Source organism: Chionomys nivalis, chromosome 3 (genome assembly GCF_950005125.1).
Source record: "Chionomys nivalis chromosome 3, mChiNiv1.1, whole genome shotgun sequence".
Classification (NCBI taxonomy): domain Eukaryota; kingdom Metazoa; phylum Chordata; class Mammalia; order Rodentia; family Cricetidae; genus Chionomys; species Chionomys nivalis.
The window spans coordinates 99,499,890-99,525,477 of NC_080088.1; the positions used below are offsets into that span (position 1 = coordinate 99,499,890).

General features: G+C 46.1%; 1 protein-coding gene across 1 annotated transcript; it reads left to right on the forward strand.

Annotated features, from left to right (window-relative positions):
• Positions 1-3,466: 3,466 nt before the first annotated feature.
• On the forward strand, positions 3,467-24,415 carry Eif4h (eukaryotic translation initiation factor 4H). The gene is made up of 7 exons (XM_057765406.1): positions 3,467-3,596; positions 15,485-15,672; positions 18,173-18,237; positions 18,327-18,423; positions 19,647-19,706; positions 22,148-22,285; positions 22,626-24,415. The coding sequence occupies exons 1-7, from the start codon at positions 3,538-3,540 to the stop codon at positions 22,763-22,765; spliced, it is 747 nt and encodes a 248-aa protein (XP_057621389.1). The 5' UTR covers positions 3,467-3,537; the 3' UTR covers positions 22,766-24,415.
• Positions 24,416-25,588: the final 1,173 nt, after the last annotated feature.

The following is a 25,588-nucleotide window of genomic DNA, read 5'->3' on the forward strand; positions in this document are numbered from 1 at the left end:
GCACACCTTTAATCCCAGCACTCTAGAGGCAGAGGCAGTTGAATCTCTGTGAGTTAAGGCCAGCCTGATCTACAGAATGAGTTCCAGGACAGCCAGGACTATATGGAGAAATCCTGTTTTAAAAAAAAAAAAAAAAAAAAAGTAAGATGACTCAGCAGGAAAAGGCACTTGCCATCAAGCCTGACCTGGGTTCCGTCCCCGGAGTCCACACCATAAGGAGAAGAAACCCGAGTTCTGAAAATTGTCTTCTGACCACACAGGCACTTTGGCATATGCACAACACCCCACCACACACAATAAGTAGATAAGTGTAATAAATAAATAAACAGGTAAGGTAGTGTGTAGCAGTACTACTTGTCGGACTTTCTTGGACCGCCAGCCCATAATAATGACACAGAGACTTCTTATGAAAGCTTGGCCTTAACTGAGGCTTTTTCCCAAGTAGCTCTTATAACTCAAATTAACCTGTTTTTATTAATCTATATTCTGCCATGTGACTTGGCTACCTCTCCTCTCTACAATATATCTGACCTGTTCCACCTCTCCCTGGATGTCCTGGAACTCTTCCCAGAGTCCTCTCCTTCCCCTGAAACCCCGCCTATTCCTCTCCTGCCTAGCTATTGGCCAGTTAGCTCTTTATTAAACCAATCAGAAGGCGCCTTAGACAAAGACACAGCTTTACAGTGTACACAAATATTCCACAACAGTAGTCCAGGCTTTTAATCCTAGCATTCAGGGGGTAGAGGCCAACAGATCTCTGAGTTTGAGCCTGGTCTACAGAATGAGTTCCTGGATGTCCTGGCTGTGCTGGGCGAAACCCTGTCTCAAAACAACAAACAAGTCAAGGTCTTCTTCATTTACAGAGGGAGTTCTAGTCCAGCCTGGGATGCAGCCCTATCTCAAAACAAACAAATAATAACAACGAAGCAGAAAAGGTAGTGATAAAAGGTTGAAGATGTAGCTCTGGGGAAGAGCGTTCCCATGTGTAAGGTTCTTGATTCAATACCCAAGGGGAAATAAAAACTATGAGGGCAGGGGCTGGAGAGATGACTCAGTGGTTAAGAGCATTGCCTGCTCTTCCAAAGGTCATGAGTTCAATTCCCAGCAACCACATGGTGGCTCACAACCATCTGTAATGAGGTTTGGTGCCCTCTTCTGGTCTGCAGACACACACACAGACAGAATATTGTACACATAATAAATAAATATTAAAAAAAAAACTATGAGGGCAGGCAAGATGGCTCAATGTATAAAGGGACTTGAGTTGGATCCCAGAGACCCGAATGGAGGAAGAAGAAAATCCATTCCTACAAAGTGCTCTACTCGTGGGCAGAGGAACACCTGCCTTACCCTCAACACCCTCCCCCAATACAGTAAGAAAATATATGCAAAACATTAAATCCATGCTGCTTTTATAATCATTTTGTTTATAGAGCTCCCCTCTGTAGCCCAGGCTGGCCTCAAACCTGAAGCAATTGCCCCTCGAGCATCCTTACTGATGATCCCAAAAGCAGCCTTTCTCAGGCTTGAGGTTTCTACAGAGTTCTTTTCAATTTTACCAATGATACCTTGGAGTATCCAAGAATACTGCAGCCTCCATCAAAGCCCTAGAAAGAGTCCCAGGATCATTAATTCTCACCACGTAGTCATTCCCTGCTATTTCGAGAAGATGCAATGCAGATCAGGATTCTGGTTGGGCCTTTTATGGTTGTTTTATTTTATGTGATGGATGTCTTCCCTGCACGTTTGTCTGTGTACCATATGTGTGCCTGATACTCTAGGGGGCTTGAAGAGGTTGTTGGATCCCTTGAAGCAGAGTTACAGTTTGGAGCTGTCATATGGGTGCTGGGGATCAAAATGAAGTCCTCTGGAACAGTAAGCGTACTCTTAGCCACTCCAGCCCCTGGGTTTATCTTATTAAAAATAAAATGTGTCAAAGATACAAAATGTTCATGAAGCCGGGCGGTGGTGGCGCACGCCTTTAATCCCAGCACTTGGGAGGCAGAGGCAGGCGGATCTCTGTGAGTTCGAGACCAGCCTGGTCTACGAGAGCTAGTTCCAGGACAGGCTCCAAAACCACAGAGAAACCCTGTCTCGAAAAACCAAAAAAAAAAAAAAAAAAAAAAAAATGTTCATGAGCTGTGGGTTCAGACCATCTCCTTAGGTGTCACTTCTTAGGAGCTGTCCATCTTGGTTGATTTTGTTTTGCGACAGGTATGTATGTAGTCCTTGCTTGTGTGTGTGTGTGTGTGTGTGCACTCAAAACATTAAAAGAGCAGAGAGCTCACACCACAGTTCTTGTGTGGTGGGCAGGGGACAACTTATGGCGCCAGTTCTCTCGGTCTACCGTGAGTCATGGGGATGAAGCTCAGGTCAGGCTTGGTGGCAAACACCCTTACCCTTATCCGCTGAGTCAACCTACCCACCCTTAAAAATGCAGCTACAAATGACCTGGTCTCTCATCTTCCACACCCCTCTCTTCCATACCCAAACAGCAAATACAATGTTTTGTCTTGAAGATTTATTTTATTTTTATGAGAAAGGGTCTTTCTGCACAGGCCTGGTTGGTTTGGCATTCATTACGGAGACCAGGATGGCCTTGAACTCTCAGATCCACCTGTCCCCATCTCCTGAGTGCTGAAATTAAAGGTGTGCGCCACCGCGCCCGGCTCTGCTCTGAGATAGTAACTCACTACTTTGACCAGACTAACCAATCTACCAGTGACCTCAGTCTTCCTAGGTTAGGATTGCTGGTATTTACCGCCGCGCCCAGTTTGTAGCAGGTGTCAAAGACAAAAATGTGTCTTCTCACCTTGTTCATCCACACACCATTCCTACTTCCAAGCCTTTGGCCCCTGGGCATCTAGGGCTCTCCACTAAGAACAGGTTGCCATCATTTGAGTTTTACCCAGTGACTATTTGTCCTGAAGTGTTGTGCGCAAGCGGGACCATGAGGAGCAGACCTAGAATACCTTAGTAAATCTTAAAGTGATACCTGAGAGCCTTGCGGCACACACCTGTCACCTCAGCCCTTGAGAGGTGGAAACAAAAAAAAAAAAAAAAAAAACCCACCAGGGATTCAAGGTCATCCCCGGCTACGGAGCAGAGCCCAGGACGGGTTCCACGAGGTCACGTCTCAAAACCCAGACTGAATCAAGAGATAAACAGCAAACAGCGTGCAGACACCGCCAGAGGGGAGGTGACCACAGGGCGGGGCGGGGCAGGGACAGTGAGAGGCAACCACGCGTGAAACCCAGCAGGCTAGCACACAATGGGCCCCAGCGGGCAGAGCATGCGCGCGGCGCTCCGGGAGGGGGGCTGGTCGCCGCACCACGTGGGCCGCAGAGCGCGCCGGGGCCAGCAGCGGGCCCCGTCGGCCCAAGGCCGGGCGCGGCGGCGCGCGCATGCGTGCGTGCGATTTGCGATCAGGCAGCGCGGCGGACAGCCCCGGTAGCGGGGCGGGAGGGGGGAGGAGGAGTTATATTGCGGGGTCCTTCCTCGCTGGCCCGCTGGTTCCTCAAGGAGCGGAGACGGCAAATGGCGGACTTCGATACCTACGACGATCGGGCCTACAGCAGCTTCGGCGGCGGCAGAGGGTGAGGCGGGCGGGGGGCGCGGTTTGGCGGGCGGGTGGGTCGGCCGGGCCGAGTGCGTGGAGGTGCGGAGGGGACGGCCTTGCGGCGCTCACTCGAGACGGGCGGCGTGAAGCGGCCTGACCAGGCCCGAGGAGAGGCCTGGAAATGGCGCGCTCCGGGAGCGGCCGGCGACGGTTAGGCTGCCGGGCTCTTGCTCGCGGCGCATATCCCTCCTCCGGCTCCGTGCCGCCTCCGTCTCGAAGTTAGACCGCAGCGACGCCGGAGGGTTTCCCGGGGAAACCGGCGCCGGCGTCCAGCTTCCTCCCCATCGCGCTCTGGCGCGGCGGCAGGCTGGGCTGCAGCACGGAAGCGGGCGGAGGCCTGCCCCTCTCCAGGGTCCCCGCGGACCGGATGGGGTCGCGGGCCACGAGAGGGCCGATTCCCTTTCCGCTTGACGTCTGGATCCTGGGACAGTCGGATCCACCGAGGGAGGCAGGGAGCGCGGACAGCAACCAAAACAAATAGACCATAGTGGGGAGTGTGTGCGTGTCTGTTTCTCTCTGCCTCCCTCGCGTCTAGGCTGCCTTATTGACAGGTCTTACGTGTCTGCTGGCGGAAATTGGTCGTTTCTCCCTGCTCTGGAGAAGAATCGCTTTCGCCTTGTTCTGATTGTATTCAAAATGCAGACGATTAGAATCACCGCCCTCCTACCCCATCGTTAACCGATGAAAATAGAAAGCTCCCGGTGCTTAATTCCAAAAATCAGCACCGGGTATTTTGTTCGCTTTTAAATACACATTAGCAGCTGGGATTGTAGCTCGGTAGTAGTAGAGCGATTGTCTAGCATGCCCGAGGTCTTAGGCTCAGCCTCCTCCCAAACAAAAGAAATACACAAGCCTAAGCCACTTGCTTTGACAAATAAAATAACCGTTCCCGGTTACGGGAATTTTATAGGGCAGTCTGTTTAAGCATCTTGCTTATTTGCCAAGAACACACTTGGCCTTTATCCTTTTTACAGAAAAGGTGACTTTCCCGGGACAATATCACAGTAGTTCTACTGTGGTGTTAGGTTTCCCAAATGGCTCCCCCAAAGTCTCTTTTGTTAGGTGAAGAATGATCACCTTTAAATACCCAGGGTTGGAACTGAGTCTCAGGCTTGTTTAGGGACAGGAGGGTACTGGCTAGCATTCACGCTACCATAAGGAGGAAATTGGGGGTAAGGTGGAGCCATATGTATTTCAAAGAGTATTTTATTTGCTAATAAAAATATAAGTAGGTGTTGGGTGAAATGCTAACATGAATGCCCTGGGGGGTAGCTTTCTAGGTACTGATTTGTACTAAAATCCTGTTGAAATTTTTGTGTGTGTGGTTCTGGCTAACCTGAAACCCACCATGTAGACACGCTGTCCTGGAACTCAGCCCACCTCTGCCTTCCCCGTGGTGGGACTAAAGCCACCACACTTAGCAGTCCTATTTAAATTTAATATTAGAGATTTGAGTTGGTTTTTGTTTGTTTACTAGTTTGAAAAAAGTGCTCAGGGGCTCTTTTCCTACCCAAACCCTAGACTATAGAGGTTAAGTCAAGAGGAACCCAAGTTTGAGACCAGCCTGGACTACATAGTGAATCCAAACTCAAAGGGAAAAGAAAACTGCCTTTAAACAAATTTACCAACTTTTGGGTGAAAAATTAGAACGTAAACAAATTCTCTTAAGATGCAACTTGTTTGAAGTTTTAACGGGTGGGTGAAAACGATGGCCATTTACCGAGTTCTCTCAGAGCTGATTTATACAAAAGTCCCTTTACTTAGAAACCCCTCTGACCTGAAATCTTCAAGCTGGCTTCATTCTGTTTTCTCTTTTTGAGACAGGATCTGACTATGTAACTCTGACTGCCCTCAGATACAGAGCTGCCTGCCTCCCTTCAAGCGCTGGAATTAAAGACCTGCAACTCCACCGCAGGCATTTCAGCTGGTGCTTATTTGTGTGAAAGTAGATTGCTCAATTTCTTTCTAATTACTTATTTATTAATAATCTTGTACATGAGTGTTTTGTGTGCATATGTCTGCTTGCCTGGTGTTCTTGGTGTTCAAAGAGCCATTCCTGAGGATGAGTTAGGAGCTACCATGTAGGTGCTGAGAATCAAACCCTGGTGCTTTGGAAGAACAGTTAATGCTCTTAAGTGATGTGCTGGGTGGAGGGGGGGGTGTCTCTATGTAATCGTGATTGGCGGGTCTTTTTGGGTTTTGTGGGGTTTTAATTTTGAGACAGGGTCTCTCTGAAGCTGTGGCCTCAAACTCACAGATCCATCTGCCTCTTAAAATCTGTTGAAATGAGGCCTGGTTGCACTAGCATCAGTTGCTCAGGAGCCTGAGGCAGGAGGATTCCAAGTAAAAAAAGATTGATCGTGAGTCTGTTTATGTCTTATAGAAGAACATGTCTGTTCTCAGCTATTGGCTGCCTTGTTTTGGGTGTGTTTTTTTGTTTTGTAATTTTGTTCTCTTACCTCACCACTCAGCTGAATATTGAACCCCAGGCATGGAACTTTCTAGGCAAGTGAGTGTTCTATCATGGAGCTGAACCCCCAACCCAGTTCTCAGCTATCTGAATCTGAAATTTAGTGTTATGGTAGAATTAACCAGATATCTTTAATGACTGATCTTTTCGTTGCTATTTTAGTGATGTTTGTATCAGCAGTTATCTCTTACGTTGTGCAGAACTTTAACCTTATAGACACTTCAGCGTATATTAGAAAAACCATCTCATATTTTGCTTGTGTGAGGTATTTTTTTCCCAGTCTAGAACGTGATGACAACACTATGGCCTAAGTCTGGTTTTCAGAGTTACACATTCTCCAAAAGCTTGTTTTTTTTTTTGGTTTTTCGAGACAGAGTTTCTCTGTGGTTTTGGTGCCTGTCCTGGAACTAGCTCTTATAGAGCAGGCTGGTCTTGAACTCACAGAGATCCACCTGCCTCTGCCTCCCAAGTGCTGGGATTAAAGGCGCGCGCCACCACCGCCCGGCTTCTTCAAAAGCTTTTGTTAGAGCCTTGAAGCAGGGTCTCATTATGTGGCCCAGTTGGCCTCAAATTATTAGCAATCTTCCCTCTTGCCTCTGTCTGTCCTTACCAAGTTCTGGGTGTCTAGTCATGGACCTCTTCTGAAGGACACGGGCCTCTTTTGTAGACATGTTGTGTGGCCTGCAGTTGTCAAGGAGTGAAGACTAAAAGCATGGCTTTCCCCTCAAGCTTGAGCATGTACAGATTCAATCTCAGCATAGAATAAGGGCTAGGGACTACATTGTTCTCTAGCAAACCAAACCACAACTCCAGATCCTCAAGAGTTGATTCTACTTAGTCTTGAATGGACTTTGTTTTGTATTTCATTATTTTTTCTGTTTGGTTTGATTTGTTATTTCTGAGACAGCATTTTTAGCTTGACCATCCTGGAACTCACATAACAGCTTCTGCCTCCTTGGTGCCGAGATTAAAAGATGGGCACCACTACACCCAGCTGTTTGGTTTGGTTTGGTTTTGAGGCAAAGATTAACTATGTATCCCTGGCTAACCTGGAGATCATGTTGACTAGCCAGAAACTTGCTCCTAAATTGTATTTCTGAAGGTCTAGGTGTTTTTGTTTGGGGTTTTTTTTTTTTTCATTTTGCATGTATGGATGGTTTGCCAGGGTGTCATGTATGTCATGTATCATGTGTGTACAGAGGCTGGAAGAGGGGGTCTGATGCAGACAAATGTGGGTGCTTGGAACCAAATCCAGGTACTCTGGAAGAGCAGCAAATAATCATAACCCTTTGAGCCAGCTCCAGTCCAGTGATTCCAATTGTTTTGTTGGTAATTGACCATAAAATACAGATTTTACATTTTTAATGGCAATTACAAAAGCTTCTGTGTACTTAATTAAAAGCTGGCAAGCATGAGAATTAGGTGGGGATTTCAGACAATGGGGGCTGAGATTGTTGGAGTGTGCCTGTAAGAGCATGTGAAACTACATAGTTAGATTCTGGCTCCAAAACAGACCAAAAAAAAAAAAAAAAGCATGGTGGCACTCACAGTAGTCTTTGTGTTTTTGTTTTTTGTTTGTTTTAAATCTTTATTTTGTGTACAATGGTGTGAAGGTGTCAGATCGCCCAGGGACTGGATTTACACACACTTATGAGCTGTCGTGTGTATGCTGGGAATCGAACCCGGGTCCTCTGGAAGAGCAGTCAGTGCTGATAACCACCAAACCATCTCTCCAGCCCTACTCCGGTAGTCTTGCCCACTCCCCTCTTGGCTGAGGCAAGAGGTTTTCAAGGTCTGCCTGGTCTACAATAGGCCCTATACAAAAAAAACAACAAAGATCGCTGTCAGGTTCTAGTTAAGGAACTTAGAATTTTGACCTTAGAGCCTTGTAGGGCTTCTATTCTTTTTCTTAACATCCCCTCTGACTTTTTGGGATAAAATTTCAATGTATAGCCCAGGCTGGCCTGTCCTCACATCAATCTTTTAGCCTCAGCTGAAGTGCTTAAACAACAGCCAGTGCCTTTTGTAGTAAACCTCACGTAACTTCAGAGTTAGTGCTTTATCTGTGCGACGTCCCTTGTGTGTTTAAAACAGATGTGGAAGCAGGGTGTGGTGGTTTACACATTTTAGTCCACCACCAAGGAGCAAGAGGCAGGTGGATCTCTGAATTCAAGGGCATCCTGGTCTACTAAGCAAATGCCAGAACTATACAGAAAAACCTTGTCTTGAAGAGAAAAATACTGAGCTGTGTGTGGAAATTGCTTTTTCCTCTGATGCTGTAATTACTTTATTTTTTACCTCACTGGCTAATATGTGACAGAGTCCAGAAACTTTGGCTGCAAGGCTGTCCCACTGCCCAAAACACAGAAGATAATGTTTATTGAATGATTAGTACTCAGGCACAACTGTTTTCTTTATTCATCCGTTTAATTACCACTACCACCCCAGTATGTCACCTGAAGACTAGAATTTTCACATTGATGTCTTCCTTGGTAGCCTCTAAACCTTTGAATTGAAGCCACATTGAGGGGAGAGGAGAGGGGCAGCTGAACTAAGTTGAAGGAAGCGGGGAAGCCTCATAGGAACATGAAAAAGACAAGACAGTCTGTCTCATGCAGAGTCTAGAAGTATGTGTATGAGTGCATCCATGACATGTAAGTAGAAGGGGATCAATGAAGGGACAAACATGGTACATATGTATAGAATATGTAGGACTATGTAATAAGACCTTCCCTCAAAAAAGAAACAGAAAAAGAAACCTTAATGTCTTGTTTTATTTTTCCCCCCCGCATTTCCCTGTTTTAGTGCTTAAACTTGGAGCCTGCCCCCATTTCTTTGTTATATTTTTTGATTTCTTTTTGAGACAAGGTTAGACGGCATGAAACTTATTGTGTAGTCCAAGCTGGCCTTGGACTCAACTGCCTTAGCCCCGGAATGCTGGGATTACAGGCGGAATGCTGGGATTACAGGCATGAGCTTCCCTTGTTTTTCAAATGTCTTATTAATCTTGGCCGGGCATGGTGGTATATACCTTTAATCCTAGTATTTGGGAGGTAGAATTTCTTAAAGTTTGAAGCCAACCTGGTCTATAGGACAGCCTGCATAGAGAAACCCTGTTTTAAAAAAAAAGAAAATTTCTAAGTAGTATTTCTCTAAAAGAGGGTTTTAGAAATCTATTTTTAAAAGCATAATGCATTTTTTTTTAAAAAAATAATTTTAGATGGGACTGGAGAGATCTCTCAGCGGTAAAAAGCACAGAGGACCCAGGTTCAATTCCCAGCACCCAGATGACAACTAAGAACTCCAACATCTGACACCCTCACACAGACATACACGTAGGCAAAATACCAATACACATAAAATAATTTTTTTTCTTTTATTTTTATTGCTTTGTAGAGAAGAGGTCTCATTCTATAGCCCTGACTAGCTTGAAAATGTATAGATCAGACAAGAATGGCCTCAGTTCAGAGACTGTCTCCACCTTCCAAGTGCTGAGATTAAAGGCTGCTGTCCCTGCTAGATTGAGATAGATTTATTTGTGTGTGTGTGTGTGTGTGTGTGTTAGGAATGTTTTGTCTGTTATCAGAGGTCAGAAGAAGGTATCTAGTTCCCTATTCCCTAGAACTGCAGTTGGGATAGGTGTGAGTAGTGGAAATAGAGCCTGGGTTCTCTGCAAGTGTACCAAATTCTCTTATCTATCCACTCCATCTCCAGCCTTGAATTTTCTCTAATAATGAGTAAAATAATTGACTACTTGGAAATAACTGGTAAGGAATTTATGTGTGGGTGCTGGAGATACAGCTCATTTAAGAGTGTGCACCAGCATGTGTGCACTCTAGGTTCCATTCCCAGCACCAGGTAAATCACCTGGTGGTATATATGTCTGTAACCCCAGCATTAGAGAGAGACAGAAGTATCAGAAGTTTAAGGTCATCTGCTGCATAACTAATAACTTGAAGGCAGCCTAGGATACATGAATCTATCTTAGACAACAAACAAAAGAGAACCCATAAGCACTGGTGGAGCATACATTTTTGCTTTTTCAGACAGGGTCTCTCTCTCTCTCTGGTCCTGGCTGCCCTAAAACGCACTATGCAGAACAGATAGGCCTCGAATTCACAGCAATTCTGTCTCTGTCTCCCTGGTGCTGGGATTATAAAGGCTTGGGCCACCATGCCAGGTGTGGTTTGGATTTGGAAACTCAGCAACATTTCATAGTTGGAGATATTGGCACATTCCTTATAAGTATCCCAAAGTGCATATAGTATCAGAAATTGCAGGCATTCGTAGTAGGGTTTCCAACCCTTCAAACAGAGGGAGGTGGTCAAGCTCTTGTTGATAGGTCTTTCTCCTCCCCATACAATTTTAAAATGATTTGTCTAAAAAAAAAAAATTTGTTTCAGACTGGTTAGTAGTCTAGGCATGAACTTGACAACATTGAACTTCTGATCTTCTGCCCCAGCCTCCCAAGTGCTCTGATTGCAGGGCTGTATCACAGACCTGCCTCACCTCTTTCTTTCTCTCGATAGAGAGACAGACAGACAGGGACTTTTGTTCTTTCCCTGTAGTTGCAAGGTGAAGTGGCATTATCTGGTTAGGACGCTGTCTATGTTTGTGCAAAGCCCAACTGCAAGCTGAGTGTAGACTATAAACTGATAATCTGGAATGTTGTGGATCATCAGAACCTATGCAGTAAGAGTGATGATGGGAGTCTTGTCTTTGAGGAGTTGTATGTTTGTTTTGTGACAGGGTCTTCCCATGGAGTCCTGGTTGGCCTCAAAACTCAGATCTGCCTGCTTCTGTCACCTGAGTGCTAGAATTAAAGGTGTGTGCTATCACTGCCTGACTTAACACATGCAGTCTTGTGGGGGGGCGTATTTGAAACAGCAAGACAAAAGAATAAAGATTTGGACAAAGGAGATTATTGAGATAGACCAGTGTGAATTCGTGTCTGCCTACATGTGCCTCCTGAGTGCTGGATCAAATGGGTGTGCTACCATACCTGGCATATTTATGTACTTCTGATACTGAGTCTCCATATATACCCAGCCTTGCATAGAATTTGGTAGGAAACCAAGAATGACCTTGAACTCCCATGTTCTACCTCCTGTGTGCTTTTAACTCTGGGATTACAGGCTTGCACCACCATGCTTAATTTTTACGCATTGGTGTGGATAGAGCCTTGGGATTTGCCCATACTAGACAGACACTCTATTGCTGAACTATATTCTTAGCCTACCCCTACCTCCCTTTTTTTTTAACTTTAGAGTTTTTTGTTTGTTTTGTTTGAGATAGTCTTGTTAAGTTGCCAGGCTAGCCTCTAATTTGAAACCCGCATCTCTTATGTGTGTAGCTAGGATGTGTGCCACCAGGCCAGTTGGACCAATTTGATTTTCTGCTTCATTTACTTAACTGAATTCAGCCTCTAATAATATCTATTCCTTTATTGGTTTCTTTGGATGTATGCTGTGCTCAGGGCGGTACCCATGGCTTCAGGCTTGCTAGGCAGACCCTTTATTTAGTGCTGGACCTGATTTTTCTTCTGTAGTGACCTTCATGTTTTTACCAGCCATTTTAGTTTGCTTCCCCAGTCTGCCATCTGCAAAAGTGAGTTCCTGGCGCTGTGGAAGATACTCCCAGCTGTCCTGCCCCAGGATTCATCACCAAGTACACTGTTGTCCTTTTCCAGAATCCTGCCTAGAGGGCAGGGCTGGGCCTTGAGCTTCCTTGCTCTGACTTTCAGACATTCACTATTTGGTTGACTGGAGTGAAGAAAAATAACAGCCTAAAGGATTTGGGTTACACTTGGCAGATAAAAGTTAGATTTCCTGAATTATTATTGCTCCTTTGAAACATACCCTTTGTGTCATAGATCACTGGTCTGTTCCTAATGATTGTTGAACAGCTCTGGCTTGGTGGTGCCATGTGATAGAGCCTGGGAGTTTGTGACTGTCAGATCTGGCTTGGGTTGTAGGGTACAGGACTAGGATCTGCTCTTTGACTACCTGATTACCAGTTTCCGTTTCTCTCTACCATCTCCAAGTGCCAGGCTCAGATCATAACCTCAGGTGTGGCAGCCTAACCTTGAGTACTCTGTGATTGTTATTAAATTTTATGTGACACTTGGTATTTATTAAGTAGTTTATAGTCAATGAAATTCATTTATGAAACAGATTTTAAGCATTTATAAAGTAACAGGCAAAACGGAAGCATGGTGTGTATCTTTATCCCACTGGGAAGGTTGTCCGGTCTGGATTTCACAGGGGAAAACACAAAAACAACTGAGGTACAGAGAAGTGATTGGTAGAGGTCCTACTCCAAGATACCAACATCAACAATAAATCTGCTTTCCTAGGCAGGCTCTGAACATGTAGCCCAGGCTCATACTAAGGACTTGTTTGTAGAATGGTTTACACGTGCTAACCCCTGGTCAAGGCGCTGGCTTGCTTGTCTGGACTTTTGAATCCTGTCTCAAGCCTACTCTTTGGTACCTGATGCTTTGGAAACTGGATGTTTTACTCTTCATAGTGTTACTGGCCTGAAAGCTAGTAGCTTTCTTTCAACTTCCCCAACGAGCGAGTTGCCCCTTACTTACTTTGAAGTGAATCCCACTGCTTTTGCTTTTTGAGATAGTTTCTCTGTGTAGCCTGTCTATCCTGGAACTCTGTAGAACAGGCAGGCCTTTTGAACTCGGATCCACCTGGTGTTAAAGGTGTGGGTCACCATGCCAGGCAGAGATCACCACCCTGTCTACCTTACTTCTGGACCTGGCCTTGCTCCTACACAGGTGCTCACTATTGCTAACCCTTATTCATAATACCCATACACTCATGAGCTCGCTTCCAGAAATAAACAGTGCTTGGAAGTAGTCTGATGAGCTTGCGCTGTCCTACCCTAGTGGGGGTGAGTCACATCCCTGTGTCTAGCATATCCTTGCTGTGTGTGCCACCCACACAGCATCACAGCTAGGTGAACCTCCTGTCAGGTCCTTAGAAGGTCAGTCGGAATACCAAGGGTGAATCAAGTGCAGTGTGGTGTCCTGCCATTGGCTGCGGCGGTGTCAGCAGTGCTCCACTTGACTGTGTTAATGCTGCTCATCTCCTGAGCCTTGATTTAAAGGGCTAGTAAATGTGCAGTTTTCAGATGCTCAGGTGATAGCTTACGTGTCCACAGCCCAGTTCTAAAGTAGCTTACTGAGAATATTCAGAAGATGCTTTGGGAGGTAGGAGCATGAGAGTAGTGTCAAAGGGTTGAGTCAGTTGGGCTATTACACACTACATAAGCTTGGGAGAGTGGGGAGGTGGGAGAAGTGGCTGCAGCCCTCATAAGCCTGTTCTGTTGCTGTTAGGTCAGGCTGCAGAGCTTCCTTTGGGGAGTGACACACCAGTGGGGTGTTTGTGTTGTTTGAGGTGGGATCTTGAGATAGGCTACTGGCTGTGAATGTGTCATGGTCCTCTGTCTCAAGGACTAGGATTACAGACATGCACCCACAGCTTTTTAAGATTTATTTATTATGTATACAGTGTTCTGCCTCCCAGAAGAGGACATCATATCTCATTATAGATGGTTGTAAAGTCAACTCAACCATGTGGTTGCTGGGAATTGAACTCAGGATCTCTGGAAGAGTAGCCAGTATTCTCAACCTCTGAGCCATCTCTCCTGGGGCCACACACAGCTGCCGTCCCTCCTTTCTCTCTCTCTCTCTCTCTCTCTCTCTCTCTCTCTCTCTCTCTCTCAACCCCTTTAGCATTTGGTTTTTAAGGTGGGTTTCTCTGTAGCTCTGGCTGCCCTGGAACCCAGAGATACTTTTCTTCTGTCTCCCGAGTAGTACTGGGATTAAATTAAAGGCTTGGGCCACCATGCCTGACATTTGTTAGGCATTCTGTGGTCACTAGTCAGCAGTAAAGAAAAATTATTGTAGCACCAATGTGTTAACCTCAGCGTCTGGATAGCTGCCTCAGAGCTTTTAGAATGCTTGGAGAAAGAGGGTCTGGGTTTGAATCCCAAAACCATCTGTAACTCCAGGGAACCCAATGCCTTTCTGACTTCTGTGGGCACCATGCATGTAGCACGTATGCATACATGCAGGCCAAACATTCCTACACAAATACATCTAAAATAAAAGCTTTATTATATGATGGCACATGTCTTTAATGCCAACACTTGGGAGGCAGAGGCAGGCAGATCTCTTGTTCAAGGCCAGCCTAATCTACAAAGCTAGTAAGTTCCAAGGACATCAAGAGCTGTTACACAGAGAAGCCCTGTCTCAAAAAAATCAAACTAGGGGCTGGAGAGATGGCTCAGAGGTTAAGAGCATTGCCTGCTCTTCCAAAGGTCCTGAGTTCAATTCCCAGCAACATGGTGGCTCACAACCATCTGTAATGGGGTCTGGTGCCCTCTTCTGCCCTGCAGGCATACACACAGACAGAATATTGTATACATAATAAATAAATAAATATTTTTAAAAAAATCAAACTAAAAAATAAAAACAAAGCCGGGCGATGGTGGCGCACGCCTTTAATCCCAGCACTCGGGAGGCAGAGGCAGGCGGATCTCTGTGAGTTCGAGACCAGCCTGGTCTGCAGAGCTAGTTCCAGGACAGGCTCCAAAAGCCACAGAGAAACCCTGTCTCGAAAAACCAAAAAAAAAAAAAAAAACCCAGGTGGGCATGGTAGCATGTGGCTTTAGTCCCATCCTGGGGAGGCAGAGGTGGAAGGATATCTGAATTTGAGGCCTAGACTACATAATAAGTTCCTGGGCAACCAGGGCTATGTAGTAGTCCCTCCTAGGAAAAGAAATTGCTCACATCTCTTCTGGCTGATCCGTCCTGGTTTTTTGTTTTGTGGCTCAGGGTGGCTTTGCTCCTGTCTCAACCTCCTAGTTACTGGCATGTACCACCATGCCTTGCTCTCTGGTTTATTTGTTTGCATATTTAGTCCAGGGGTCAATAGCAAGTGTCTTCTTGAGTCACTTTCCAGCTTAGTTTTGAGACTGGTTCTTCCTGAACCTGGAACTCAGCTAGACTAGATGGCCAGTGAGCCCCAGAAATCTAGACTGAGTCATTCAGCCCATCTTCCCCCAATTCCAAAGGGCAGGGTCTTACGGAACTTAAGCTAGTCTTGAACTTGTGGTCATCCTGCCTTCAGGCTCTTGAGTTATTATGTATGGAGGGTATTGATTTAGGTTTTACCATATAAACATTGCAGATACAGATTCCAGCCCAGCAAGGGAGCTAATTGTCATAGATGTGGTATGTTTGGGGCATCTAGTACAGTGTTTGCTTAGATTCTGTGTTTCTATGGCTATTTCTGTCATCAAAATCAGGCCTTTTTTTGATGAACGTGAGGAGGATTGTGGGTCAAGAGCCTTAAACTCTTGTGCATCTCTCTTCCTAGGTCCCGTGGCAGTGCTGGTGGCCATGGATCCCGAAGCCAGAAGGAGCTGCCCACAGAGCCCCCCTACACAGCTTATGTAGGAAATCTCCCTTTTAACACAGTTCAGGGCGACATAGATGCTATCTTTAAGGATCTCAGCATACGGAGTGTGCGGCTAGTCAGAGACAAAGACACGGACAAATTTAAAGGTAAGTTTTGAGGAATTTGCCGGGCGGTGGTGGCGCACGCCTTTAATTCCAGCACTCGGGAGGCAGAGGCAGGCGGATCTCTGTGAGTTTGAGACCAGCCTGGTCTACAAGAGCTAGTTCCAGGACAGGCTCCAAAGCCACAGAGAAACCCTGTCTCGGGAAAAAAAAAAAAAAAAAAGTTTTGAGGAATTTATTGTGGGTGGATGTGGAGGGTTAAGAGGTGGGGTATGTGAATGAAAATAAGTGAGCCAGAAGGCTCTGCTCTGGTGTGTGTGTCCCATGTTAGCCTGGTCCCCGGCAGAAATCACCATACCTCTCCCTTTAACGCTGTCCCTTTGGGAGAACAGTGTTTTATGATTGTAGCTTGTAGTACATATCCCCAGGTTTGTCTGCCCAGCTTTCATATAGTTCTGTCTCTACAGGCACAGGAGCTGTCTCAGAGGAAAAGGAGGCAATAAAACTAAAGACAACTTTAAAACAAAACAAAATTTTTTAGCTGTGTGCCTGTACATCCCTGAAAACAACTTTTTTAAAATTAGGTTTACTTTTATGTTGCATATAAATGTTTTACATATGTGCATGTATGTATATGCACCATGTGTGAACCTGATAGAGTGCCTGGATCTGGGGTTACAGATAGTTGTAAACCACAATGTGGATGTTGAGATGTTCCTGGCCCTCTGGAAGAGTCAACAGTTGCTCTTCTCCAGCCTTGAAAATAACTTTTGGTTTCCCTCTCAATGTCTTGTTTTTCTTGGTGGCTTCCTGATAATTGTTATCTGAAAACAACCTCAGTGGTGCCAGACTCCCTTGGGAAACTTAGAGCATATTTGGGAGGGCTAGTTCATTTTACATGTAGCTGGTGTCTGCACAGTGGTGTCTGAATGGGCCGAGGATGGGAAAGATGGGTAAGCATATTCTTCTTCCCAGTCCTAAGTGCATGCTGTCCTGGGTTCATTCAACTTACCCTGTGAAAGCCAAGCAAAAAGTATGTGAGTGTGGCTTTGTATAGGCTTTGTTTGCTTCAAACCCTGCGGCTGGGCATAGTATATAACATGTAGTAAATTAGGGAATCTCTGCATGCTAAAAACACTAGCAAATCAAATTTGCATAGGGTTTATGGGTCAACGTGGCTTCAGGCTGCACCAGTATTGGATGTCTTGGTGTTTGTCTCTTGAAACATTGTGCTGAGTTAGAGCTCTAGAGGTTGAGGTATGTGACTGTGCTGTCATTGCCTCCTTAAACTTGGAAATCACTCTCCCAGATACCCTTGCTGAATTCACCTAGGGAAGAAGACTCCCATTGGTCTTCTGCAGGTTGGTGTCCTCTAACAACTAGTGGAGCAGCAGCTGCTGGCTCAGATCTTCCAAGCACCATTTAGTCTTTGCAAGAGTGATGTGTGAGGAGGGGTGTGAGGTAATCGTGAGCACATGGGTATACACATTAAGCAGTACTTAATTCAGATTTAGACATCAGAGTCGGTGTCTGGGGTGTAGTTGTTTTTTTGTTGTTGTTGTTGTTGTTTTTATTTTTTAAAAAAATGTTCATTTATTTATTATGTATACAATATTCTGTCTGTGTGTGTATGCCTGCAGGCCAGAAGGGCCACCAGACCTCATTTCAGATGGTTGTGAGCCACCATGTGGTTGCCGGGAATTGAACTCAGGACCTTTTGGAAGAGCAGGCAATGTTCTTAACCGCTGAGCCATCTCTCCAGCCCTGGGATGTAGTTGTTAAACAAGATTTCTAACCCATTGGTATCAGAAAATGTGATCCTGTTGCTAAGGATATATTTCTTAGCTTAAAACAAAAAGTAGGAATTTAGTAGGTACTATGAACCCCTTCCTTCAAAATGTTGTAGGTATTGAGTCTGAAGTCTGCCTCCCAATTAGATGACATTAAACAAGGTCACCCAGAAGCCAGACAGCTCTGCAGCAGTCCCAAGAAAAGTTTTAATAATTGCAGTTAAAGCTTATAAGCAGAGGTCTGGGTACATGCTTCTATGGCAGAGCATTTATCTAACATACACAAGACTCTGCATTCCATCCCCAGCACTGCTATATATATGAAGGGGAAGCATTGCAAAACTGTGGCTGTTTCAGTGCCTATTAGGTTAGCATTTTCTACCTGATGGAATATAATTAAGGGCTTGGAATGTGGCTTAGCTAGTAGAGTGCTTGCCTAGCATGTGCATAGCCCTGGGTTCTATGCCTAGCATTACATAAACCAGGCATGGTTGTATATGCCTATAATCCCAGCACTTGGGAGATCGAGACAGGAGGATCAAAAATTCTAGTTATCTTTAGTTAGTTATACATAGCAAGTTTGAGGCCATTCTGGGCTACATGAAACCTCATCTTGAAAGTTGGGTATACTAGCATGTTCTGTAGTCACCCAAATGGTACAACACTATGGGCTGTGGTGTCTAGTGATGCTAATGAGACTCCAGCAGGCCTGGAGTCCAGAATGTGTGTATAAGGTAGCCTTTGTTCTCTTCCAGGGTTTTGCTATGTAGAATTTGATGAGGTGGATTCCCTGAAGGAGGCTCTGACGTACGACGGTGCAGTAAGTATCCTCAACTTCCCCTTGCCCAGGCAGGAGCCTGAGGTATGTGTTCGTGTTAATACATAAAGTATTTTTCCCCTTGTCCTTAGCTCTTGGGTGACCGGTCACTTCGTGTGGACATTGCAGAAGGCAGAAAACAAGATAAAGGTGGCTTTGGATTCAGGAAAGGTGGACCCGATGACAGAGGTGATTGACTGTTTTAAAAGTGGACACAACTTGCTGTGTGTACACACTACTTGCTACTCATGTGCCTCACTTACTGAGCACTGCCTGAGAGCCTAGGTTTTGGATACTTCTGCAGTGACTTAGGATTTCTGTTGCTGGGATGAAACAACGTGATGGAGAGCAACTTGGAGGAAAGGGTTTATTTGGCTTAAACTTCTGTTCATCGCTGAAGGAAGTCGGCAGGGGCTATGGAGGCTTACTGTATTGCTACCAATGGCTTGCTCAGCCTGCTTTCTTCCAGCACTCAGGACCTCCAGCCCAGGCGTGGCACCGCCTACATTAATCACTAATTAAGAAAATGCCTAAGCCGGGCGGTGGTGGCACACGCCTTTAATCCCAGCACTCGGGAGGCAGAGGCAGGTGGATCTCTGTGAGTTCGAGACCAGCCTGGTCTACAAGAGCTAGTTCCAGGACAGGCTCCAAAACCATAGAGAAACCCTGTCTCGAGAAAAAAAAAAAAAAAGAAAATGCCTACAAGCTTCTGTGTAGCTCAGTCTTATAGAGGCGTTTTCTTAATTGAGGTTCCCTCTTCTCATGACTCTAGTTTGTGTCAAGTTGGCATAAAACGACTCAACACATGCAGCAACATTGCCTTATCCTAGTTAGGTTTTTCTTTGCTAAATCACTGTGACGAGGGCAACTTGGGGAAGAAAGTATTTATTTGGCTACAGCCCATCATCTAGGGAAGCCAAGGCAGGAGCTGAAGCAGAAACCATGTAAGGAATGCTGCTTACTAGCTTGCTCAGCTTGCTTCCTTACGTATACAATCCATACTCACCTACCCACAGGTGACATTGCCCAAAATGGGCTAAGTCTACCCACGTCAATCATTAATCAAGAAAATGTCTTCTTGGGGGCTGGAGAGATGGCTCAGAGGTTAAGAGCATTGCCTCCTCTTCCAAAGGTCCTGAGTTCAATTCCCAGCAACCACATGGTGGCTCACAACCATCTGTAATGGGGTCTAGGGCCCTCTTCTGGCCTTCAGGCATACACAGACAGAATATTGTATACATAATAAATAAATAAATATTTAAAAAAAAAGAAAATGTCTTCTCAGACAGTATCACATGTCAGTCTGATAGAGACAATTTCTCAAGGTTTCCCTTTTTAAATGATTGTGTCATGGCAACCAACTAACCAACACAGACCTCAACTTTTATCTTTTTTTGTGTGTGTATCCTCAGGAATGGGTGGCTCTCGAGAATCTAGAGGTGGATGGGATTCCCGGGATGACTTCAACTCTGGTATCAGTATTTAAAAACATTCCACTCTTCCCCCAGTCCCTTGTTGTCCTTTGTTTCTTGGAAGTGTTCAGCCTAGACAGATTTAACTCCTTCTCCAGTGAGACTTCAGAAGGTCTCCAGGCATGGCACTAAACCTCTCAGAACTGAGTAGAGAGACTCCCCTGAGCATGTTGCTTGGGCTAGAGTCAGGACAGCTCCTGTGGTTTCATATGTGGTACGAAAAGAACTAGCAGCTTTTCTAGAAATGACATAACATAAAGGTTCCAGAGGTGCCTGGGAAACCTCAGTGCTATGGATCCTGATGGCCAATATTTTTCTTGAAGAACATGGAGCTGTGGATAGGCTCTGCTTCAGCATCCCTCCTCAGCCGATCCAGGTTGATGAGAGGGTGTCTGTGTCAGTCAGTAGGTGTGGGGGTGTAGGCAGGCAAATGCAAAGTCCTGTAGCCAGTCAGAAATGAGCTTATTCTTAAAAGTACAGTAGCATGCAGTAAGTCTGTAATTTTATGTATAAGCTGGTCTTTGAAGTGGGCAGCATGTGTCAGAGCCAGCCCATACAAGGAAAGCAGGTCCTGGGTTGGTGACCCCTAGTCTACTGTTAGAGCCTTAGGTCCTAGAAAAAAGCAGGGTGACTGAGCCATAAAATGAGCAACTTAATAGTGACCAGAACCTTCCTGCCTCACTTTGACTCCGTCATGAATGCAGCAGGAAAGTAGATGAAAACATCCCACAAGGAGCTGGGTGTAGGTAGCTAAGCATGTGGAGAGAGGCCCTGAATTTAAGCCCTGCACCATACGTGCACACACGCCTCCATTACCAGAACTGACAGCCAGTGTGCTAACCTTGACTTTGTAAAGAGAACTAAGGGTTTCCATGGTAGAAGTCCATGTCTCCTACATAACCTTCCCGTTTGTGGTTGGGGTTTTGTTTAAGATTTATGTGTATTGGTGTTTCTTTATGTGCACCATTTGTGTGCTTGGTTCTCACAAATGTAAGTTGTGTGGCCTATCTATAATCCCAGTGCCCAGGGGCTGAGGTAGGAAGAGCTCAAGTTTGAGTCATAGTTAAGACCCTGACTCAGAAAACCATGAAGAATAGTAAGTTGCAAGGAGTGAAATTTCTACTTTGCAAAGGGAATTCAAATAAAGGAAAGCGGGCATGTTTGTCTGAATAATACTCTCTTGTGCTCTGTGTGTGCTATTTTGGGGATTGTTTGTTTAGACAAGAGCCCACCATGTAACTTTTCCTTGCCTGGAACACTGTGTAGCCCAGGCTGGCCTCAAATTCAAATCCATCTTCCTTTTAAGCACTGGAATTTAAGGCATGTACCACTGCCCCTGGCTTTAAAGAAGATATTTTTAATTTTTGTTTCTCTGTGTGTACACAAGCCTCTGTGTATGTATGTGCAGGTCAGAGGGTAGTTTTCAGAAGACATGTCTTCTTACCCTGGGAACCAGGCACTGAAAGAAGTCAGGGCAACATGTTGGCTTGGCAGCAAGCACCCTCACTTACTAAGTCCTCTCTTGGTTTATTTTTGAGACAGCATCTCTCATTGGCCAGAACTTACCTGTTGCAAGGCTGGCCAGCCAACAGTGAGCCCCAGGGATCCACTGTCTCTGTCTCCCCAGTGGTAGAATTACAAATCTATGACACCACATGAGAACCCATGGAAGACCAGTCTTTAGCTCCAGATTCCCAGGAGCTGTAGTTGAGAAGTAGTTAGTTATGGGCCACCAGATGTGAATACAAGGAACTGAACTCAAGTGCTGAGAACAGCAAGCTCTTTGGATGGTGGGGGTTTCTGTTTGTTTCTAATACAGAGATTTCCTGTGTGATCTTGGCTAGCCTCAGACCTGGGAATAGTCCTGTCTCTGAGAAACACCATCTGTAGCTGAGAATTCAGCATCTCTTACATGAGCTGCAGTTCATGCTGTGGACTCTCAGCACGTACAGAGTTGTGGCAATGTGAGGTTCCCTCTGAGTGTTCCACACAGTAGCAGGGACAATGGAATAGAGCAGTTGCCTAGAGCCCCCCAGTGAGGGGTAGGTTGTGACTTGGAGGCGGAGTGCTTGACTAGCTCCTGTATGTGGTGTTTGCCTTTAATCTCCGCACTAGGAAAGCAGGGGCAAGAGGGTCTAAGTTGGAAACCAACCAGGGCTACTGCTAATTGACACCCCATGTCAAAGGGGTGCTGCTCTCCTAGCATCACTAAGCAACTAGGGTCGTGGCTTAACAACAGAATGCTTCCCTATCACACACAGGGTCTGGGTTCCATCCCCATATGTGTGATTACCCAGCAGGTGCACATTTTTATACACTTATTTTGGAAAAAAATCTCATACTAGACAAACTAAACATTAAATTTGGAGTTGGTTCCTAGACTATTGTCTGTCTCTTTGTAATAGTGTAAGCAATTGCTAACTCGGTATCTTCTTCCTTAGGCTACAGGGATGACTTCTTAGGGGGTAGGGGGGGCAGTCGCCCTGGAGACCGACGAGCAGGCCCTCCAATGGGGAGTCGCTTTCGAGACGGCCCTCCCATGCGCGGCTCCAACATGGACTTCAGAGAACCCACAGAAGGTATGGCAGACATTCTTAGTTAGGACTTACTGTCTCCCCCTGTAAAACCTGTCTTAACCCTGTGTTGATTTTAATCAAACTTGTAAGAGTCCATTTTGAAAATTGGATAGGTCTGTCTCAGTGGCCTATAGTCCTGGCACTTGGGGAGGGGGGGTTGAGGATGAAGGATCCGGATTTCAGTGTCATTTTCAGCTGTATAGAAAGTGTGAGGCCAACCTGGGCTACGTGAAGCCCTGTCACAAAGGATTGGGGTCATTGAAGATCCCGTAGTTTGGTTAGCTGCCTGGGTGTATGGCATGGAGCCCATTCTGTATAAGCTACCTTGTTTTCTGTCCTCCAGAGGAACGAGCACAGAGACCACGGCTGCAGCTTAAACCTCGGACAGTGGCAACACCCCTCAACCAAGTAGCCAACCCGAACTCAGCCATCTTCGGGGGAGCCAGGCCCAGAGAGGAAGTGGTTCAGAAGGAGCAAGAATGAGCTTAGATTGGGAGGGAATGGGGCATGGGGGAGCTGGAGCAAGACCACAGCCCAGCCTGGTGGCGGCCGGTCGCCCTGCAGGCCCCATTCCCACCTGGCACTGTCCTCCTTACAGCGGAAACACAGAGCTTGTGAGTGCATGTCAGCTGTTAACAAGTGGTTTCTAGTACATTCTTGGCTTTGCTATATCTATCTAGTGCCTGTTTTGTGCTTTCTTTCTGTTTTCTCTTTCTTCCCTCTCTCTCCTGCCCTCTCCCTGCTCCTTCCCACGCGGTGTGGGTGTGGTGGTCGCGTGTGGAAGGTAGGCTGAGGTGCTGCTTCATCCTTCTTTGCTTTCTTTCTTTCCTTTACATGCCCTAGCCACACTCTGGGCGTGCTGTCCTCTGCTTTTTCTCGGAGCTTCTCTCCAACCTGCATGTCGAGTTCTGTGTTGCTGTGGCTTCTGGGAAAGAACTAGAGCCACTGGCTAGGTGGCTGGTGATGACTTGTTGGTATCCAGCTGGGATGAGCGTTCAGAATTGGAGGCACCTTGCTTTTAAAACAAGGAAACATGCCTGCCGGTCCTGACAGGCCACTGTGTTGGGGGCCTATCACCTGCCCCAGCAGCCTGTTCAGGCACAGCGGGCTCCTGTCAAACAGTGAGGCCAGAAGGATACAGGGGAATCCGGACATTCTGCACTGGTGGTGACCTGAGTGCCAGTGGCCATGTGACTTTGCTCCTGCTCGCTCTTAAGACCAAGTGCAAGCTCATTCCCTGCTCTTCCTGGGCCATGGAGGCCCCTTGGGGGTGCAGCCCACTGCAGCTCAATCCGCTTCCTACAGCTGAGGCCGTGGGAAGCAGGGGTGGTGCTGGAGCTGCACTGGGCAGCTGTGCTTGCACTGAGTCTGTGCGCTCTTTCTTTCCCTTGTGTCTGTCTGCTCCGGGGTGCTTAGCACAGAGGCTGCTCCCCACCACAGCTCAAGGCCTAGAGTCTGGCACTTTATCTGAAGATACACAGCTGTTAAGACCCTCGGTACCTGGGTGTCTAGAAACCTCTAGGTTTGCTGCCTCCTCTGTGGGGCAGACCCCTGCTCCTGCAGACAGTGTTGAACACTGACTTGGGAGCAAGGGGGATCAGGCTTTGCTTTTAGCTTGAACAGCTGTGAGTGAACAAATGGAAAATGATTTGGCACCAAGTCCCCATCTGTTCTGATTGGAGCAGTTAGGGGTCAGCCAGCCACTAGAGCCTTAGGGAGAGGGGCTAAGAGGTGCGCAGCTTGCTTATTAGCTAGCAGCTTCCTGCCAGCCTTCCCCTTGGCTTATGATTGTCTTTGTCACAAGGTCTCGGCAATTTACAGAACTCTCACTCCTTCCCTCGCCTGCCATCTTCTCTGCTTCTGAGATAAGAACCATTTGTGTAACACCAATACCTAACTTAAGACAGACATGCATTGCGTGGTTGTAATCAAAGCTGATGCTTTCAGATGATCTAATCCATCTCCAATGCGGAAAAGACAGAACAGGCACGTCCATCACACTGCTGGGCGCCCAGCTGACTGTAAGAATGGAATTCCAAACACTTAACACATTCAGTTCTATGACAGAAAGTGAGTCTATGGATATGGTATTTTGTGAATGATCTTTTAAATAAAAGAGAACCTTACGTAACATCTACTGTGTCTTTCTGGCCACTTGTGAAGTTGAATTTTGTGTGCTGTTGAGGGCATTAGAAGTAATTTAGGTGGCAGGTTCAATGCAGCTTTTCAGCCATTCAAAGAGTTATGCTGTCATCTTTGGTCCTATTAGGTACTAAGTGTGGTCTGTCCATCCGTCTCAATTCCCAGTGATGGATGGCCTTGCTTGAGGCCTGATCCTTGGACCCTCAAAAGAAGAGAGTAGGGTGCAGCCTGGTAGCACAAGCCAGTCATCTCAGTCCTTAAAGGACAAGTGTTTGTTGTAGAAGCATCTCCAGCATCCATGTAAAACAGCAGTGCACCCCCATGGTCCCAGTGCTGGAGATGCAGAGACGGGAAGATAAATGCCTGCCTGGGACATGGGTCTGTTATAGACTCTGTTTTTTTTTTTTTTTTTTTTGGTTTTTTGAGACAGGGTTTCTCTGTGGTTTTGGAGCCTGTCCTGGAACTAGCTCTTGTAGACCAGGCTGGTCTCGAACTCACAGAGATCCGCCTGTCTCTGCCTCCCGAGTGCTGGGATTAAAGGCGTGCGCCACCACCGCCCGGCCAGACTCTGTGTTTTAAAATGGCCTTTGAGGGCTAGAAGTGGTTTGGAGTTAAGGGTACTGACTGCCCTTCCAGAGTTCTCACGTTCAGGTCCCAGCATCTACATGGTAGCTCACAACCATTTATAATTCCAGTCCCAGGAAGTCTAGTGTCCTCTTCTGACCACCATCAGGCATGAATACGTAAAATGTATGCGTTGGGTATAGTGGCATACCTTTAATCCCAACGTTCAGGATGCAAAGACGGGCAGATCTTGAATTCAATACATAATGAGACCATGTCTGAGAAATGCTGCTCACTAGCTTAGCTATCTAGTGTCCCTACCTCCCAGGAGTCAAAGCAAAGGGTAGGTAGCAAAATGCCCAAGTGAAAGGAACTTTTTCAGTGTTTGAACCATCTCTATTGATGCATATTGATGGTCCTGAGATGAATTCAGACAAGTGGTGTTATTGATTTCTCTGTCTTTTTTTTTTAATTCATTTATTATTTTTGTTTTTCAAGACAAAAATGAAACAGCCATGGCTTTCCTGGAACTCTGGACCAGGCTGGCCTCAAACTCCCAGAGATCCACCTGCCTCTGCTGGGATTAAAGGTGTGAGCCAC

Excerpts from the sequence above, each read along its gene's own strand:
- Eif4h (XM_057765406.1), top strand. The coding sequence starts at position 3,538 with ATGGCGGACTTCGATACCTACGACGATCGGGCCTACAGCAGCTTCGGC. Across the intron at positions 18,238-18,326 it reads CTCTGACGTACGACGGTGCA|CTCTTGGGTGACCGGTCACT; the intron begins GTAAGTATCCTC and ends CCTTGTCCTTAG. Across the intron at positions 19,707-22,147 it reads CCGGGATGACTTCAACTCTG|GCTACAGGGATGACTTCTTA; the intron begins GTATCAGTATTT and ends CTTCTTCCTTAG.